The 22132-nt window shown below is 35.3% G+C and overlaps 1 protein-coding gene across 1 annotated transcript in view; it reads left to right on the top strand.

Annotated features, from left to right (window-relative positions):
• Window positions 1-22132, top strand: part of LOC139127974 (small G protein signaling modulator 1-like) — a 270506-nt gene that overhangs the window by 46649 nt on the left and 201725 nt on the right. The window contains 3 exon segments of the mRNA XM_070693822.1: window positions 1866-2034; window positions 5720-5848; window positions 15018-15085. Of these exon segments, the coding sequence (XP_070549923.1) occupies window positions 1866-2034; window positions 5720-5848; window positions 15018-15085 (366 nt within the window).

Raw genomic sequence — 22132 nt, 5'->3', positions numbered from 1 at the left:
AATACGATTTTGAGAAACTATTTTTTTTAATTTTTTGATATTGTTGAAAATAGGCAAATTAATGCCAAAAAAGGTGTTTTTGGTAAAAAATCTTCTTCTTCATAAACGCTGGTCAGACAGCTTTGTTATTTGGTATACAGGTCCCTAGGGGTAACCCAACTTAGACTTGTTCAAATTGTGATGAAATATGCAAATCTGTATTTTTAAGGAATTTTTTTGTCATTTTTGGTCAAAATTTGACTTACATTGTATGTAATCTTGTACTGTATAAACCCTATCAATTCACCCAGAAAAAATAATTAATATGATTTTAAATAATTGAATTAATTAGGAAATCATCAAAGCCAAAATAATTTTAGTGTAGAATTATCAGAAAGTTCAACTTTTTTTGACAGTTCATAGTGAAATGCTTACCATCTTGGAGGATTAAAACATGTAAAGGCAACTTTCCTGAATCCCAACTTTGACATATTCTGAACCGTCATTTATTGTGCCCTGTATGTTATCTAAAAGAAATTGCTCAAAATAGTCAATAGAGATAGAGATAATAGAGATAGAGATAGAGATAGAGAAAGTTCTAATTTCCATTTATGGTTGACTTGGTAAGGATAAAATAAAATTACTTTTTGAGGAAAAAATAGAGTGGTCAATTAAAAGAGTGGTCAAAGTGATAGGGTTTTTATGGTGAAGCTGGGCTGTATAAAGATTCCTCATGTGCTATTTATAGCAATTATGCAATCTGTGTAAACAGTGCAATGAAAGTGTAACATGATTCCTTATAATGCTTTTGATGACCTTGAACTTCTTAAGTTTCAAACCTTTGTCTCTTCAGTGTGCTTTCTCTGAGTATGTACAGTCTCAACTTATTAAACAGAACTCAAGTTACAATGTTAATCAAAGATATCCACCTTCTTCATCAATACATGTGTCACAAAAGGTTATTCTCTACATAACTCAACAGAGCTCTGTCAACTGTTGAGTTGCTTGTTCTTTCAAAACCGCTGGTCAGACAGCTTTAATATTTAGTTTACTTGTCCGTAGGATGACCTTAGTGAGATAATTTCATACAGTAAGGAAATACTTAATTTTGTATCCATGTCTATAGTAGCTTCAGGGACTTTGGCCCTATGTTTATAATATTAGTATTTATTTTCCTTGGATAAGTCCCTGTGAACATGCTTCTGTCAAAAATATGCAACTGGTAAAAAGATGAAATTCGTAAAATTGCCAAAACTCTGGATTTGTAGGTCAGATTAGGTTGATATACGTTTCGCTGGTACTTTTCTTAAGTCCTATTGAAATGTGTAACTTTTGTTGAGATATTTTAAAGTTTGTATTTTTATGAATATTTTGGGAGCTTTTGGTTCTGACGACCTTAAATGACCCATGGTAACATAAAACATGTCACTTGTGTAACATAGTCATAATTGGTATTGATCTGTATTAAAATTTGTTCAAGAAAACAATTCCAACATATTTTTCAATCCCCTATTCATACAACTTCAAGTCCACTGTAGTCTCACTGATAGCCCTTCCTGTCCAAGTAATCCTGCATGTTCCAGTCTCATTTACTCAAATGTGCAAGCAGTTTCAGAATATTTCAACACTTGTATCCTACACACTTGTAACTATCACCCACTACTGGACTTGTGACTTGAAAGTGCATGTACAAACACATTTCCACACTTTCACTACAGCACATTGACAAAATTTATATTTGGCGGGACTATGTCATTGAAAATGACCTGCTGCATTTAGTAATTACGGATTTGACACTAATTGATTGACTTTTCCAATGATTAAATCTTGACACATGGATTTCTTAAATATGTTTTGTATATTTATCCTTCTATCTGTTTACACAGCGGCAGTTGATGCCTGTCTCACACATGGACTTAAGAAGAGAGTTGGTGGACTTCTTAAGAGTTATACTACAGCTGCTCTCTTCAAGCAAGTTGCCAAGAATTACCAGCCTGCTGTAGTTGTGGCACAGAAAGTCTCTGAAATTGAAAATGAATTGGAAAATGTTCAAAAGTAAGTAAAGGTTAAATTGCATATTTTGTACCCAGTATAGGGCCAATTGTTGGAGCATGGTTTTGGAAAGTTTTTTGCTCATATACCAAAGAGAGGTTATATGGTAAGTCATAGGCGTCTGTATGGATGGATGGATGGATGTGTAAATGGATGGATGTGAGGATGGTTGGATGTCTGTCTGGATGGATGTCTGGATGGATGTCTGGATGGATGAATTTATGGATGGATAGAGGTATGAAGGGATGAGATGGAGGAATGGGATAGAGGGATTCAAATGAAAAAGTTAGCGTGAAAAATATGCAAATGAGGTAAAAACAAACTAAAATTGTGTAACCATAGGCCAGATTTGGTTGAAACTTGGTATGCAGGTTCCTTTAGCTGGCTAGAGATAAATTTGGTCGAATTGTGGTGAAATATTAATATTTGTATTTTTGGGGCTTCTTTTTGCACTTTTGGTAGAAAAATCTTCTCTGAAACCACTCATCCAATTGCTTTGAACCTTGATAGGCATGATCCAAGGGCTGACCTCAGTCAGATTTGTATAAATTGTGGTGAATTTTTCATATTTATATTCTTGGGCCACATTTCCTTCAAATTGTCACAAGAGCAATGTTAAATTGCCACAAACCAGATGTCACATAAAGGCCTACAACTTCAAAAAGCAATACTGCAATACTACTTGCAAGTGCATGTCCTCCTCAGTTCTGCAATATACCTTCTGTAGCCAGGAGACCATGACGCCATGTTACAACCGATAACGTAGTAACTAACCGATAACGTATCAAACCCGATAACGTAGTAAAAATTTACCGATAACGTAGTAAATCAACCGATAACGTAGTAACGAACCGATAACGTAGTAATTTTTTCTAACCGATAACGTAGTAAAAATTTACCGATAACGTAGTAATTTTTCCTAACCGATAACGTAACAATAAATTTACCGATAACGTATCAAATTGAAGTATACTGTTTTCGTGATATTACTCAGACATCACGAATTGAATTTCATCAATTTTGGAAATGTGCACCAATTTAAAAGTATTCCTGGACCAATTAAAAGTATTCCTGCAGAATGAATTAAAGATACAACACATATGAGAGCGTCTTTATTGACACACTTTCTAAGTTGTGAGGACTTTGAAAAAGTTTTCAATATGACCGATTTTAAAATTCCGTTACTTACAACGTCAGTATATCAAAATGACAATAAGCCTTTACAAAATAATCGTAATCATACCCATCCGTAATCTGATAACACTTGGTAAAAATTCGTAATACACTAGTTATAAACATAGACACAAAACAGAACAGACAGTAAAGCACCGGTACACACTCATGTAACTCTCATTCTGGGACTGAATTACAGGTAAATCTGGACTCATTGCTCAATTGAATTCCTAACAATCACAATTCATTAATTTTGCAAATTACTCCTGTAAGCAAGCCTAGTCAACAGATTTTGTAGACAACGTATTGCTTTTTCTTTCCTCTTTATCCTTTCTGTTGTGATTCACGTCGATTTACATCTTATTACGAAGACATCTCAAAATTATTGAGTAGTCATACACAGTATAGTGCTAATAGAAAAAAAAACCGCTTAGGCCAAGAAAAATAGTTTGTTTCAATTGAGACCAGCCACGTCAACCTTTTTTTCTGCTCATGAGGAATATGTATAAAACAGAACTGTAAACAAAATAACTGACACTAACATTCCATTCAGAACAGTACACATATTTCACTGTTATATTAAGCTGTCAAAACTGTGCATTGCTGCACTAAAAGTCAAACCGCAGAACTGTTGCTATAAAAAATACTAAACAACACTACTGTACATTTATCTCTACGTGCATTCCTATGTCGTTTTCATGTTTTTCGCGCATTCTTTTTGGTTGAAGAGTAAAAGAAATGAGAAGAAAAAAACCGCGTCACCGCATCAGTTTTGCAATGTCTAGGATGAGAAACAAATATATTTATAACAATTTACGCTAAACGGAAAAAATTAATAGAAGAAAAATAAATTTAGTAAGAGACTATGTGATGACAAATCGATCTATAGATCTATCTATTCACCTATCTATTGACCATTTAATCGAATTGATCGATCTATCGATTAATTGATATATCTTTCTATCGAATCGATAGATCCTTCGTTCTATCGATCGATCTGCCAATCAATTTATCTATCGATCGATTGATCGATCGATCGACCGACCATCTATCAAACATCGATAGATAGATCGGTCGATCTATCGATTGAGTGATTGATTTATCTATCGATACATTGATCGACCTATCTATCTATCTATCTATCTATCTATCTATCTATCGATCTGTCTATCTGTCTATCTATCTATCTATCTATCTATCTATCTATCTATCTATCTATCTATCTAACTATCTATCTATCAATATATCTATCTATCTATCTATCTATCTATCTATCTATCTATCTATCTATCTATCTATCTATCTATCTATCAATCGATCGATCTATTGCTCCTCATGATTCGCTTAATCAGATATTATCAACTAATTGATACGTTATTAGTCGTTTTGAAGTGGTATTGGTTGACTACTCTATATTGTCAGTCGGTTTAATCCGTTACTGTTCATTGATACGTTATCGGTAAATTTGTTGATACGTTATCGGTTAGGAGAAATTACTACGTTATCGGTAAATTTTTACTACGTTATCGGTTAGAAAAAATTACTACGTTATCGGTTCGTTACTACGTTATCGGTTGATTTACTACGTTATCAGTAAATTTTTACTACGTTATCGGGTTTGATACATTATCGGTTAGTTACTACGTTATCGGTTGTAACACGCCATAAGTCAAATGTACTCCAAATGAAAATTGTCAGAAATTGTACTTTGTGACTTCATATGTAGTCCATTGTTAGCATCCCATGTTTCCTCAAGCCTATCCATCAACAATATCACAACGCTCTACCAGTACATATTCCTAGTATTATAACATTTTCATTCAATATAAACATATTAAAAGCCAATGCAAATAAGAAAGGTCCCCTGAATTATAGAAACCTTTTGCAAAATTTAAGCTCTGGTGTCTATTGTATTTCCTTTCACTATAGTGTATAGTCTAACTTAATTGCACTTCCCAATTTCTAGTACAGTATAATTTTGTTGATGATTTATGAAGAACCTATTCAAAGTTTGTGAACTGATTTAAAGAAGACTCTCAGCATACTCTTTCAGAAACCTAAATTTGACGAAAATTTTACTTGTTTCATAAAGACCATGTATCAAGAAATGGAATGTTTTGTCATCAGAAAGATTGGGTTACTTTCATGAAAGTGTAAAATCTGTCTTTCATAGATTGCACCTGTAAGACATGCAGAAATTACAGCCCAGTTCTTTTTATTATTCCTGAATTTAAATGTTTGAAGAAAATTTCCAAGAATTGGTCAATTAACAGTTACCGGTAGTACTACTTACAATGATGTGTCTTCAAAGAAAGCCAATCAGTGCCTTGTTGTGTTTACATAAGATGTCAGGCATTACCCACTTAATGATTGAGTGTTCTCGTTGGTAACAAAAAAGTGTTTCAAACATAATTGCTTCGTAGTTTGGTATTGATATTGAACTTCTGGGATGCAACATTTATTTACACCGTTGTATTTAAAGATTGCTAGAGTGATTAAATTTCTTTTTTTTCAGGAAAAATGGTGATGGCTCAAGACCAACAATGCTCTTGTCACCACTAATGCAAAAACATCTCTGGATAAAAATGGCATTATTTGAGAAACAGCTAGCCAAAATAATTGAGCATCTTGTAGAAAATAGCATGTAAGTAATATACTAGAGTGACATTGTTATTAGTATGGCATGTGTATTCTGCCAGTGAGTTCGTCCATTGTACAAAACATGTATGATCACATTGAATAAAACTCTAAACATTGCTCAAATTATTCTGAAACAGAATTGTTTTTAGCGACGAAGTTAAGTAACTGAGAAAGCTAATCGACTCGAGGAGGCAAAAGTGATGTCATTTCCATCAACAGCTTCTGTAAAACTAATTTGTCACACCACATGATCACACTGTGTTACGTAATGACTACCACCATGTAAATACCTTTAGAAGGAAAAGAGAGATTGTGTTGTGTACATGGAATGATAATAAAATGGAAGTTAGAGCGTACGTGTGTGTGTGTTTTGGGTTACATGAAAATTCGATAGACAATGATGCATTTACATTTGAACGTCCATGCTCGATCAATTTTGAAGTTTTTTTTGTCCTATCAGTGTAAATTACGAGATTGGTGGATATGTGGAAACTATGGATCTTGCGTTTGTGTTCTGAGTCTAAGAAGTTGTTTCGATCTTTGTTTTACAGTGCAGGGTGGAGAATGAATTACGTTCCTCATAAGTTTCAAATATGTCAAAAAATACAAATTTTTGAGTGGATTTACGATTTTTTTTAATGCCAGTTCGTAAAATTATGAGCAAAAAATTTCAGGTTCCCATTTCATCGGCGCAATCGTGCAAGAAACCTCAGCCTGTAAGCTTTTCTCATGTTAAGGAGCCATATAAGACCCACTAGCCTCAGCCACGATAAAAAATTACCGTTGTTTCGTAACATCAAATTTGATTGGTCAGGAGAGCATTTCTGGAAGTATTTAAGCCAATAGAAAATGCTTAACCCTTTGAACCCGGCTCGGACAGAAATGTCCAATGACGTCATAGAGTACCAGGGGGTCAGGGTGCAAAGGGTTAATAAACAAAGCTGTTCTACCTCTGTAAGTTTTATTTATCATTGCGGTCAAAACTGTTATACCTCTGTAAGTTTTATTTATCATTGCGGTCAAAACTGTTATACCTCTGTAAGTTTTATTTATCATTGCGGTCAAGCATGCTAGTACAGGATTGCCTGGCCATGTTCTGTTCGACTTTTCCAAACATAGATGGATATACCTGTTTATCATACATGCTATGTGTTACACGCCTCACACGGGTGTCGATTATATTGGTATGAATTGGGTTTATTGACAGGAGTAGTACGTAATACAATAAATCCTCATCAGAGATAGGTACTCTGGTAGTAGAATGTATACACGTCTTGTCTATCAGTGGCAGTGCTTCAAGTCTGTTCCATTCAACGTCCTGTACTCAAGTGCAATGCTGGCTGTCTATACAATGTCTGGTTTTTTTCTTGTGTTTTGATTAGTAATTATCTTAATGACGTCTGTAAACGTTGCGTAACATCTCCTTGCACGGTTAGTTTTGTCACTTAAAATGAGACAGGTCAAGGTCCAACTTACACAACTTCATAAAAGTCAGAAAGTATTCAATAATTCATGTCATACTATCTTATTTCATGTGTCCAATATTGTCTGATAAATATCAATACATGTCGCGTCATCAGTAGTCACTTTCAATGCTTGCAAAGTTTACAATTTTGTCAAAACTTAAAATCTGTACAAGTCATTTGCACAAGTCATTTGCATATAACCAGAGGTCATCATTGTAGGTCATGTTGATCTCAAAAATTTTCTAGTCAGTTTACTGGACATCCAACATATGCCTATATTGCCATTCTTCTATTGTTTAGAGGGTACTGATATGAACCCATATTTTAACTAGTGAAAATACGAATTATATTTTCACTGTAACCGAACTACTTACAGTGACGCGTACGCGTGACGTACATATAAAACAGCTGAGCGAATAAGACAAATGACAATCCGAAACGTCATTATGATTATGGTCAAAATTCTGTTGTTTGCAGTGACTTCATGGGCATTGCACTTAGGCACAAGTACAGTTGTACCAAAAACATACAAACAAACGTATTGAAAATTTGTATCATTTGCTGAAACCTGTCATTGTTCACGGCCGGCCCCGTGGCGGTGCAGTGTTTTCGTGTCGTCTACGCCGCTGAAGATTACATGTAAGATATCGGTTGACAGTGCATCATGATAGAACCGCTTTACGACAAGTTTCCTATTGATGAGCTTAAGTATCTGGGTGGTGAATTACATCCACAAAAATCCAACCGCACTGAAAATACTCGCGACAGACAAGGTTCAAGGTGCACATAATATTTCCGATTTGTACCTGTCAGTGAGATTCACAGGTCATGATCTAGCTCTGCATGGCAGGGCTGTGTGTTACCGGCGTTATACGGCCCCGTATAAACGCCGGTAACACACAGCCCTGCCATGCAGAGCTAGTCATGATCGTGTCTGGTGGCACCAGTGCGGTGCGGGTTTCAGATACAATGTAAGATCTAGGGAAAGTCAAACTTTCGCTCAGGTTGTTAAAGGAAGTTTAGTTCTATTTAGGCAAGCCAGGAACGAAAATTTACGAGCAGACGACGGAAATACCTTTGAAATGTTTTATTCGTACAGCAACAAAATCACGAACGAGTTACGACACTACAGCTTACAGTGTACTCACTTCATGTTTTCCCTAATCCGCTTACTAAGAAGGTGTATTCGGTATATTTGACGTCTGAGGACATGTATAATTCTTCGAGATAAAGTGACTGGACAGGTACGGGTATATATCCACTGTGCATTCATAGATGTCGCAGAGCTGCTTGCTCCATGCACTCAGCTGTTCATACTCAATCGATTTTGAAATCGAACGCTGGCGTGGCGCGAGTATTTTGACGCGATTTTGTCGGCCTCATAACTTTCAAGCAGGGATGAGGTTATGCATCAAAACACGAAAACACACACCCATTTTACACACTCCAGTCTATGTTTTACATCCAACATCATTTTAAACTAAAAATACATCTTCTTCAAATTGTGAAAACCTGTGTCGACATTGTAATCTTTAAATTGTTCGCTTTAAAAGTGCGCCATAAACCCTCCTTTGAAGTGGAATGGCCCGATAGCGGAATAATATCAAGAAGTGATACGGTTGTCATCACTCCTTAGCAACCAACTTTTTATAAGTACAGCCTGGAGGAAGCAAGGTCGATTTCAAGTTGATTTCGTCGCTGATTGCAGAGCGTCTGTAGGAAAGCAGTCATAACCAAAGCATGCATGTATGATAAAGGGGTTATTACACGAAGTTAGGGCGATACTGCGTCGTATTTTCGTGATGTGTCTGTATTTTGACTCGTTGCTGCGCAACTCGTCAAAATATGGACACATCATTCGAATACGACGCGGTATCGCCCAAACTTTGTGTAATAACCCCTAAGTAACAAGTAAAACAAGAGTGGAAAGAAAGCAGATAGCTGTGAAAACAAGATAACAGACACAAAGAAGCCCTGAGAGAATACAGAAACGGAGAAGATGGACAAAGTGCTTGAAGTAAAGCATTGAAGGTCAGTACACATACTGTACATGTCAGCAGCGAGATGACTTTGAAAATCAAGTGGCTCAAATAGGTCACTCATCAAAGGTATCTGGGACCTTTAGTGAGCTGTGTAATGAGACTGTGTAACATAAACATGTTTGAAGTAACACAACTACTGAGGGGTATTTCATGTGATTCACTATAGAAAGTGCATTGTAAATCAAAGTATGAGAGTGTAGGAATAGGAACATGAAGTCATTTATGGCAAAGTCAATCAAAATTTTATTTATAATTCATACCATAATTTTGTGATGTCAGTGAATTTACATGAAAATTCTGCAGTCATCCATATTTATTAATAGTAAATACAGTATTTTTTGGCTTGACATATAATTACTTATCACTGTTTATTTCTACTGTAAATGTTCACTTAATACTTCTGAATTTTTGTGACAGTGTGGGACAAGACTGGCACTTTCTACAACTGATAATTTAAATTAGTTTGCTAATTCATCTGTACAAGCTTTGCATTTGTATTTCTATGTCTTATATTTTCAAGACTGTTTACTTGAATTGATAAAGTTTATTTTGACATGATGTCATGTCTACTTTTCATGAATATAGTTTGCTAAAATCAGATTTAATTTCTCTTTCAGATAATTCTTATGTGGCATTAGCATGACAGAGAATGACAGGTTATGATGTATGAATGGTGCAAAAGGGGAGAAGTTATATAGGTTGCAACTCTATCACAAAAGACAAGAGTTACTGTTGAAACATGCCCAAATTAAGGAGCATGGCAATTGCTGTCTTGCTTCAGCTAGAGACAGTGCACATTTGTAGATTTGTCTGAAACTTGTGAAAGCTCTGTTTGAACCCGAGATTTGATCGAAGGATGACAATAAAGGTGTTATTAAAAGAAGTATTAATTTGTGTTTGTACCATCATTCAGTGTAGCCCATACAAAATAGTTGTTGCTTTTTAGTCCCCATGGACGGTGTCCGTGGGGACTTATAGGTTTGGTCATGTCCGTGTGTGCGTGCATCCGTGGGTGCGTGCGTGCGTCCATTCACGCAAATATCTCAGAGATGCCTGGAGCAATTTCATTCAAGCTTGGTACAAGGATTACTCCTTATGTCATACATATGCAAGTCAATTTTTTGTGACCTGATCTAATATGGCCATGTGACGGCATTTTTATTCAAAAAGCGGGGACTATGTCATTGACAATGACTTTTTGAAAAAGAGCAAGATTTCTAAAGCGACTGAACTAAATTTGATGAAAATTTGTAAAGAAGTTTTTTGCACAAAAATCTCTGATAGCACACAGTCAGTATTGCATCAATTAATTGCTAATTTGCATATTTGATTAATTTTTAGCTACTATAGACTATAGTCTATAGAAGCCATTGGGATGGGTATCCATCTGGCGTCTGGCGTCAGTCTGTATGTACGGTATGTATGTATGTATGTATGTATGTATGTCCATTTGTGAGGCGTCCGTCCACTCAAATATCTTGAGAACCGCAGTACTTACTGATTTGATATTTATTGTGTAGATGAAACATATGATTATGAGAAACAAGTTTTTTTAATTTTTTGATATTGTTGAAAATATGCAAATTAGCACCCATAAAGGCGTTTGTGGTAAAAAATCTTCTTCTTCATAACCGCTGGTCAGACAGCTTTGTTATTTGGTATACAGGCCCCTAGGGATAACCCAACTTAGATTTGTTCAAATTGTGATGAAATATGCAAATCTGTATTTTAAAGGAATTTTTTGGTCCTTTTGGTGAAAACTTTATTTCATCAAAACCGCTCCTCTGACAGCTGTAATATTCAGTATACAGGTTCCTACAGATGAACTAAATATGATATATTGAATATATGATGAAATCTGCAATTTTGTATTTTTTGTGCAATTTTTGCCATTTTTGGTGAAAAAATGTGTTTCTCAAAAACTACTTGGCTGATGCCTTTGATATTTGGTATACAGGTTCCTAGGGGTTGTCGTAGTGTGATATATTGAAATTTGATGAAATCTTCGATTTTTGTATTTTTGGGTCAATTTTTGCTATTATTGGTCAAAATATTTGTTTCTCAACAGTTACTCATCTGATAGCTTTGATATTTGGTATACAGGTTCCTAGGCTTTATCTTAATATAATAAATATATTGAAATTATAATGAAATCTTCAATTTTGTATTTTTGCAGCTAATTTTGCCATTTTTGGTCGGGATATCCCGAAATGAGCTATCAAAGATATACTCCTTCTTCATCAATACATGTTTCACAAAAAGTTGTTCTCTACATAACACAGCAGAGCTGTAACCTCCACAAATGTAATAATCTCCATAAATGTAATATCAACCATAATTGTAATAAAGTGCACCCATAAATGTAATATCACCCATAAATGTAACAAAAATCAACCATAAATGTAATAAAAACACCAACCACAATAATGGCAACCATAAATGTAATAAAAAACCCAGATATGAACTGAATATGCTCACATGTTTTACAACAGGTTCATTAATAGTAGTACGCTTCACAGAACAATAAGATATATGTTATCACTAAAAGAAGCAGGTTTTCTTCAACATCGCACAGTACTCTCAGATTTTAATCACTAATTACAAAACTTTATTTAATATGCAAATGAGCTGTTAATTAAAATGACACTGCTTAATGCTTCATGGGACAATTAGATATCCATCAGATCAACATTTGTAGCACATTTTATTTAATTTAATGCAATAATTTTAGAGTGATGTCACTAATTACAAAGTTCATAAAATATGCAAATAATCCCTATATTAACTTGACACTGTTCAATGATTCATAGCACAATGAAAAATTTATCAAATCAATATCTGTAGCACGTTTTACAAAATTTGGTGCCGTTACTTCAGAGCTATATACCTAATTACAAGGTTTATTAAATATGCAAATGAACCCTTAATTAACTTTACACTACTAAATGCTTTACAACACAGTTAGATATCTGTCAGATCAGTATATGCAGCAGTTTTCATCACATTTGATGCAGTTATTTCTGAGTTATATGACTAATTATAAAACTTCATGAAATATGCAAATGAGCTAATTATTAACTTGACATTGTTCAATGCTTCTCAGTACAATTGGATATTTATCAGATCAACATCTGTAGCAAGTTTCATCAAATTTAACGCTGTAATTTTGGAGTAATATCACTAATTACAAAGTTCATTAAATATGCAAATAAACCCTTAAATAACTTCACACAAGTAAATGCTCTACACCACAATTAGATATCTGTCGGATCAGTATCTGCAACAGATTTCATCACATTTGGTGAAGTTATATCAGAGTTATATGACTAATTACAAAACTTCATAAAATATGCAAATGACCTATTTATTAACTTGACACTTCCCAATGCTTCTAAGTATAATTAGATATGTGTCAGATCAATATTTGTTGCAAGTATCATCAAGTTTGGTGCAGTAATTTCAGAGTTATCTCACTAATAACAAATGTTCATTAAATATGCAAATGAGAAGGTAATTGACATGACACTCACAGCATCATCATAATGTTCTTAGATTGTCATCCGTGAAAAGTTTCATGAAATTTTGTGCAGTATTTCTTGATATATGTCTACACTGTCATTACCGCCTCCATAGGGAAACCATTGTACGAAAAAAAACGATATTGCATAACTTCATTAATATGCAAGCCACAGTAACCAAAATCTAATCAGTTCTTGCAAGTAGCATATGGTACCTGTCTACCAAATCTGACTTGAATCCGTTCAGATAGACACACACACACACACACACACACTAACACACACACACACACGGACAGACAGACAGACATCGCTATGACAATAGCCCACGTGTTTACACACGTGAGCTAATCACCCATAAATGTAATACTTGTCAACCATAAATGTAATAAATCTATTTTGTCGTTGCAATTGAGGAATTAGCCCTTAAATATTCATCTTTGTAATAAGGAAAGCAACTCCACACATTATTCATATCTTAATTGTTTGCGTTTAGTGTGTTTTGTACATTTGAAAGTGTATTTTACGATTCCCTGTTTTGGTACAAAACTGATTGGCCATGGCGAGACACAGCTGTAATCTGAACATCAGTTCAGTCTCTACTCCACAGTGGAGGAGACTGTATAACACTACGATCCTTTAACGCCTTTTTATCGAAATTTGCCGTACTTTCTTAATCAGTCGCCTCAAATTCATCTTACGTGGATAAATTGTGTGGAATAATCGATAGATTTTCTGTATTCCTATGTTGTCCCACTTGATGTTTGTTCCTTCACTGGGGATGTTAGGATGTCTAATTTTGTTCTACTGTGTTCAAGGTAGTGTTCGTATTGTTTTTACTAGATTTAAACATGGATACATGTTCTCGTCAACATGTTTTGTGTCGTAAGTTTCTGTCATAAGGTTGCATATTTCTCTGTTATTTATTGTGAGTCCTCTGTCATAAACTTTGTGTGGTATCACTGGTTGACAAGTTATTTTGACGCTTCCTTATTATGTAATTATCAGTGTCTAGAACTGCTGTTCCGCTTCCATTATCTAACGCTTTGATCGGTACCTCGCCGTTTTCTAATAGTATTCTCAAAGTATTCTATTCTGTGTTTCGGAAAGAAAACCTAGTTTCAGGAAAGTATGCAATAACACTACACTAGTCTTATTAAAGTTATTATTTACTTTGGGCATTGATAAACAAATGATCACATATGCAAGTTCAAGTTTATTACATTTATGGTTGAGTTTTATTACATTTATGGTTAATTTGTTTATTACATTTGTGGTTGCAGGTTGTTACATTAATGGTTGACAGTTTTATTACATTTGTGGTTGATTTTATTAAAATTGTGGTTGATAATACATTTGTGGAGATTATTACATTTATGGAGGTTACAAGAGCTCTGTTGACTGTTGGGTTGCTTGTTTTTTCAAAACAACTGGTCAGACAGCTTTAATATTTGGTTTACAGGTCCCTAGGATGACCTTAGTGAGATAATTTCATACAGTCAGGAAATACTTATTTTTGTAAATAGGTAAAAGATAACCTTCCTGAATAATGATAAGTCTCAAAGCTGCTTTTTGCATGGATAATCTTCAAATTTTAGGGTGACTTATGGTGATGACAATAAACCAATTGTACAAGTTCTTAAAGGTTTCTTGGAAGACAAAGAGTACTGGTTGAACTGCCTCCTTTATAAACTTCTCTATGCCATGATCCTAGTGTGTTCCCATACTATATGTGTTGCTTCTATGGTTGTAGTTGGACTGACTCTTTTCAGAACACTCTTCTTATGGTACTTATACTTCCTCATTAGTAATGTATTATAAACACTTAATGTTGTCAGTAGGGCCTGCATTGTTGAAAGAAGAAACATTCTAAAATTTTCTCAATTCTAAAATCTTATAGGCACTATGCCAAAACATATTTTCTTCAACAAACAGAAAATATAAACAGACTATAACTAGTACAGTATAACCACAGTTTGGTGTTGCCAAACTAGGCGGTCAATGCATATGGGAGCATATCTCACTGATACTATTTTTACTGGTAATGGGGGATACACCAAAGTATTCACAGGGAAATGGATGTTTTAATGGATGTTTTGTTGTTGCATATCCATTGTTTAACTCTCTGTCAATTGTGTTTATTACAGTAAGTACTATGAAAAAGAAGCTTTAGTTGCAGATCCAGTAGATGGACCTATATTGGCTTCATTGTTAGGTAAGATTCAATCTTCTCCTACTTTCATTTCATTTCAGCTTCTTAAATTTAAACTATGTGCTCTGCAAGCACTGGCTGCAAAGTCTGCAGAAGCCATCACAAATTTCATTTCAATTTGTTTATATGTGAATCACTGTATGATGATTAGGTCATTGTCCCTTGATGGCTTGTCAAAGGGGAAGTTGTAGAAGGTCATGTTTATTACTATGTAGTTTAGTTTTATCATAGTAATTCACACATTACTTTCCAGAACTGTTGTGTGATGGCCCCTTTGCTGTGTACAGCTTTGTTTATAGATCTAGAGCATATGAAGGTATATTAATGCAGAAAATTATATCAGTCATGCATGTATGTATGACGATTGCATAATCTTTGGAACCGTTGTACCTTAGAACTTCTTGTGAAGATACTCAATCACAGATAGACTTTGATCGTAAATCACTGTGTTTGTCTCAATGAGCATGAAAAATGCCAAAATAAACTATTTTATAAGAAGGCTGCTGATAGTTTGTTATACATTGGTGAAACTAAAATCCCAGTAATTGCTTATCATGTGACAATTGCTCATTAGTTCCTTTTTAGTCCCCACGGACACCGTCCGGGGGGACTTATAGGTTTGGTCATGTCCGTGCGTGTGTGCGTGCGTGCGTGCGTGCGTGCGTGCGTCCGTCCATCCGTCCGTGCGTCCGTCCGTTCACGCAGATATCTCAGAGATGCCTGGAGCGATTTCATTCAAACTTGGTACAAGGATTACTTCATATGTCATACATATGCACATCGATTTGATTTGTGATACGATCCAATATGGCCGCCAGGCGGCCATTTTATTACGATTTTTTCATGTACAGAGCCATAACTCAGAAATGTTTCAACCCATTTTATTTAAAGTTGGTACAAGGACATTGACCTATGTTATACATATGCGCGTTGATTTGTTTTGTGATACGATCCAATATGGCCACCAGGCGGCCATTTTATTACGATTTTTTCATGTACAGAGCCATAACTCAGACATGTTTCAACCCATTTTATTCAAAGTTGGTACAAGGACATTGACCTATGTCATACATATGCACGTTGATTTGTTTCGTGATACGATCCAATATGGCCACCAGGCGGCCATTTTATTACGATTTTTACCTTCTCGTGTCTATTTATAGACAGAGAAGGTATTAGAGTTGAAAACCAATATGCTGCTGTCAAGAACTTCCGTCTGTCAAGACTTCCGTCTGTCAAGATCCGTTGACGTCATGCCATTGTGATGGGTCATATCATAAACTGGTGGGGGTGTTCATGGCTCAGGTTGAGGTGTGGGAGAACGATTTTGAGCTATGACAAAAATCAAAAGGGACTTAGCGGCATAGCCACAGTGTTAAGCCTTTCTCCAAGGTTTCTTAGTTGACTACAATCTATTACAGACTACTGAGCTGACGTTAGGGGTACTCACTTTGTGTTTGCTCACTCTGTGAGCGCTAGTGTTTGGTACTGAGTTGCGTGGATATCCCCTCATGGCCTCACGTGATCTGGGCCTGTTGCATAATCTGCAGATGATCAAATGCCTCCGAGTCTGAAAACTGTCATTGTGTAAGCCTGTCGGCATTTTCCTTGCATTTTTTCTCATTTAATTTTGCAAAATATCGGCGAGTACCTCAATATTTCAAAATAACCCTTTCTTCCCAATCGTTTCCTGGAGTTTCAGAGTCATAGGAACGAAAATGAGTGAAAGTTTTAGACAGGAAAATCGGACGTCGGCCATGTTCAATGTTTACAGTACAATCAGAAGTTTACATGGAGGAATTAACCAACAAACACAGGAGTGTTCATGATGCCCGCCCTCTAGAGGCATACCCTCCTATATGAAGTACCACATTTGATGCTTGTGGAAAGCTTGACCAATGGAGCATTTAAACTTTTAGAAAATGACAAACTGAATAAGAAGGTATTCAGAAAATGTCAAATACTGAGGAAAAATGTGCAAATATTCAAAATAAACAGGTTAACTGATTGGTCAGCTATAAAAAAAAATGAAAATGTTTATGATCAAAAGTTTTTGAGATACGCACATTTTGACAAATACAGAAATTATTAACATTATAAATATAAGACCAAACTATTTTTTCAGGGATGGGACAGGTTGGAAATGAGGGGTGAGAGACAAAGGCACTCCTATTGCTGCATGTGGATGCAGCCACACCATTTCATTTACAGCATACTTATTCACTGTGTTGTGTTCAAGTTCCATATTGTACTGACTGTCATACAAGGATAACATAAGCAAATCAAATCAATTAGAAAAGGATCAATGCTGTTGTGTGGATTTTGCTGAACATGGCTGATATTTCGCCCTATATATTTGGTATCCAGCAAAGGCATATTTTGATGTAAAGTCAAAATTAACACTACATTGCTGACAATATATTTTACCGTTTCTGCATGAATTTTTCTTTTTTAAATTATAGTATATTAGTACTTCAAACAGATTAACAGTTATCGTGATGTCAACCCATAATTTTACATCACAAAGACTGTAATTCTGCCAATTTTTTTTGTTTTTCAGTCATTTTATAATTTTGCACTGCACAAGATGATTGAACAAATTGCAGTGTTTGAATTTGTAAACTCAAAGAATAAAAATCCTTTGGTCACAAATAAATTATTTTTTGAAAAGAAATTTACTCTTAAACACTTTTAGCATATATTCTTTACACGGTCATGTATTTCAAGGAAAATATGCCTATTAAAACAGTAATTTCTTCACTTTCAATTTTTTTTCAATACTATGACAATTATCAGCCATGAGGTTATACAAACACAAGACCAGATAGGCGTTTTTCATCATTTCCACAGGACTCTTTGGAAAATCCATTAAAAACAGTTAAAAGTGACTGGAAATGATCACTTGGTATACATTTAATTTACAGATGCCAGGTTGTGTATTTCACATGCACTCAGGTCAGTAAGGAAGTGCGTCATTACTATTTTGGACTGTTAATTCTTATTTCTCAATTGTTTAACTTTTTTCCACATTGAACTATCTTTAGGCAGTTTATACTGTAGCTTAGAATTTTTTTGATTGATGTATTTAATCATCTTTTGGGTTCTTTGGGTCCATATCCCACCTCATGCCCCTACATCATCAACTACTGTATTTACCAACAACTCCATGCCAACAACCAATTACCTGACCTGGCCGCACATTAGAGAAGGTACAGCGTCATTGACGGTATTTTTTCATGTACGGAGCCATTAAACTCAGACATGTTTCAACCCATTTTATTCAAAGTTGGTACAAGGACATTGACCAATGTCATAGATATGCACGTCAATTTGTTTTGTGATACTATCCAATATGGCTGCCGTGCGGCCATTTTGTTATGATTTTGTCATGTACAAAGCCGTAACTCGGGCATATCTCAACTGATTTTGTACAAAGTTGGTACAAGGACATCAACCTATGTCATACATATGCATGTCGATTTGTTTTCTGATACAATCCAATATGGCTGCCATGCGGCCATTTTATTACAATTTTTTCATGTACAGAGACCTAATTCAGACATGTTTCAACCGATTTCATTCAAAGTTGGTACAAGGACATAGACCAATGTCATAGATATGCACGTCAATTGCTTTTGTGATACGATCCAATATGGCTGCCATGCGGCCATTTTATTACGATTTTTTCATGTACAGAGACCTAACTCAGACATGTTTCGACCAATTTCATTCAAAGTTGGTACAAGGACATTGACCAATGTCATAGATATGCACGTCAATTGCTTTTGTGATATGATCCAATATGGCTGCCGTGCGGCCATTTTGTTACGATTTTTTATGTACGAAGGCATAACTCAGGCATATCTCAACCAATTTTATTAGCTACTATAGACTATAGTCTATAGAAGCTATTGGGATGGGTATCCGTCCGGCGTCCGTCGTCAGTCTGTATGTATGTATGTATGTATGTATGTATGTATGTATGTATGTATGTATGTATGTATGTCCGTTTGTGAGGCGTCCGTCCACTCAAATATCTTGAGAACCGCAGTACTTACTGATTTGATATTTGTTGTGTAGATGAAAAATATGATTTTGAGAAACGGTTTTTTTTTTATTTTTTGATATTGTTGAAAATAGGCAAATTAATGCCAAAAAAGGTGTTTTTGGTAAAAAATCTTCTTCTTCATAACCGCTGGTCAGACAGCTTTGTTATTTGGTATACAGGTCCCTAGGGATAACCCAACTTAGATTTGTTCAAATTGTGATGAAATATGCAAATGTGTATTTTTAAGGAATTTTTTTGTCATTTTTGGTCAAAGTTTGACTTACATTGTATGTAATTCTTGTACCGTATAAACACTATCAATTCACCCAGAAAAAAATAATTAATATGATTTTAAATAATTGAATTAATTAGGAAATCATCAAAGCCAAAATAATTTTAGTGTGGAATTATCAGAAAGTTCAACTTTTTTTGACAGTTCATAGTGAATTGAGGATTAAAACATGTAAAGGCAACTTTCCTGAATCCCAACTTTGATATGTTCTGAACCACCATTTATGTTATCTAAAAGAAATTGTTCATAATAGTTTGTCATGATAGGGTGGTCAAATAAACAGAGATAGAGAAGGATCTAATTTCCATTTATGGTTGACTTGGTAAGGATAAAATAGGATCACTTTTTGAGGAAAAAAATAGAGTGGTCAATTAAAAGAGTGGTCAAAGTGATAGGGTTTTTATGGTAAAGCTGGGCTGTAAGCTTCCTCATGTGCTATTTATAGCAATTATGCAATCTGTGTAAACAGTGCAATGAAAGTGTAACATGATTCCTTATAATGCTTTTGATGACCTTGAACTTCTTAAGTTTGAAACATTTGTCTCTTCAGTGTGCTTTCTCTGAGTAGTACAGTCTCAACTTATTCAACAGAACTTACTTACCATGTTAATTTGATAGTTAAAATGTGCTTGGTTAATAGGATGAAAATACTGATATTACCAAAAGATAACCAGCTCAAGATTCTTTATAACCTGACAGATATGCTGTTTTTTTATGACGTAAATCTTGATTTAAGCAAGTCTTGTTTAGTTTGATTAGAATGTAATTAACTCTCGTTTATTTGCTATTATACAAAAATATAGTCTGATGAAATATGCAAATCTGTATTTTTACGGAATTTTTTTCCATTTTAGGTCAGGCAATCCTGAAATGAGCTATCAAAGATATCCACCTTCTTCATCAATACATGTGTCACAAAAGGTTATTCTCTACATAACACAGCAGAGCTCTGTCAACTGTTGAGTCGCTTGATTTTTCAAAACCGCTGGTCAGACAGCTTCAATATTTGGTTTACATGTCCCTAGGATGACCTTAGTGAGATAATTTCATACAGTAAGGAAATACCTAATTTTGTATCCATGTCTATAGTAGCTTCAGGGACTTTGGCCCTATGTTTCAAAGTTGGTATAAGGACATTGACATATGTCATACATATGCACGTCCATTTGTTTTGTGATACGATCGAATAAATCAAATTAATTGCCAATTTGCATTTACATGATGAACTTTTGTTTTTAGGGTGAATGTCCAGAAGCACTGCATCAAACTTTATAAAATATGGTACCAGTGATAATCTATCAGTGTTATGATAGGATGCAAAAATGTTTTGCAACATCCTGATGATTAATTCCTAGTTGACTCATTTAATGAACTTTAGGATGGTGGCCTACATTGGTTTTATGTTTTCATCACCATGGAACTCATTCTTGGCCATTGAGCGCCATCTTTATCAAAGTATTTTTATCACAGACCTAATTAATGAAGAGGACTCTATCCTCTCTGAGGATTTGTAATCAAAGTTCCCATTAACAAGTGGGGACTGTGTCATCAACGATGACTTGTTATAAGGGTGTTTTTGTTGAAAACTCATGCACAACTACCTGATTACAGTGTAGACGGCATACAAATGTAGTTGAGATATGTCATTTCCAGTATAGTTTCTTGTGTAAAAGCTCCATGTAATTTTTTATCATATATCTTGAGCCACGTTCCTGTGTAACGCTATGGGAAAAGACGCCCCCACTTTTGTGTAATAAGTTGCCGTATCACACCCAGGCACACTTTGCCTAAATATGGGCAAGCGCGTGCATTTCAGAACTAACTTCATTCTGGTTACTACGTGCGTTGTTATCAGCAAGCGTTCCATTCGTAAACAAAGCCGGCGCAAGATTCAAACGTCTCCTCCGTTCTGATCGTATAGGGGACAGTGAAGTTAGGGAAAATCGGTGATATTTCTCTGGGTTTCGTATTAAAATCAAACGTTGACTAAGCACATTATCGATGATGTCTGCCTTTCTGAAATATTTGAAAGTGAACTGAATATAAATCCGATCGGGTGCGATCGTGCAACAGATAGGCTAAGCCTATATAGCCGTACGTACGCCGCCATCGCGTCATTGTCGCCCAGCCTCAAGTACACTGTAATTTCATTGCGAAATCTCATAAAATTAAAGACACAATATTTCTTTCAATCGAGCTATTCACTGATGATCTTATCACAAATTTACCATAAATTCCACAACGCCGTTCTTCTTACATCTCGATTTACGCCTCATTCTTTGTTGGTACACGTACATTGCCCTACAAGTTCTACAGGTAAACAAATGACGTCATTATGTATATCAATACGCGATGGGATACAGCCATCGCTTTTCAGAAAAATTTACAAAAATGGCGATAAATGTATGACATTGCATAAATTTCTATCTTCAAATCTCTACACAATATTTTTAACCACATGCATGTATGTATGACGATTGCATAATCTTTGGAACCGTTGTACCTTAGAACTTCTTGTGAAGATACTCAATCACAGATAGACTTCATCCAAAATCATATACCTTATTCCATAAGGTATATGATAAAACCTTCACGGCCCTGATACGGTTTTTGCAGACCTCTGTCGTATGGCGTTCGGGCCCTCACACGCTCGGGCCCTTCTGCCGTACAACCTCGTTCCGCAAAAAACGTATCAGGGCTGTAAAGATTA

The sequence above is a fragment of the Ptychodera flava genome, unplaced genomic scaffold (assembly GCF_041260155.1).
Source record: "Ptychodera flava strain L36383 unplaced genomic scaffold, AS_Pfla_20210202 Scaffold_40__1_contigs__length_1388640_pilon, whole genome shotgun sequence".
NCBI classification, from domain to species: domain Eukaryota; kingdom Metazoa; phylum Hemichordata; class Enteropneusta; family Ptychoderidae; genus Ptychodera; species Ptychodera flava.
This window is presented reverse-complemented; position numbering and strand designations above follow the sequence as displayed.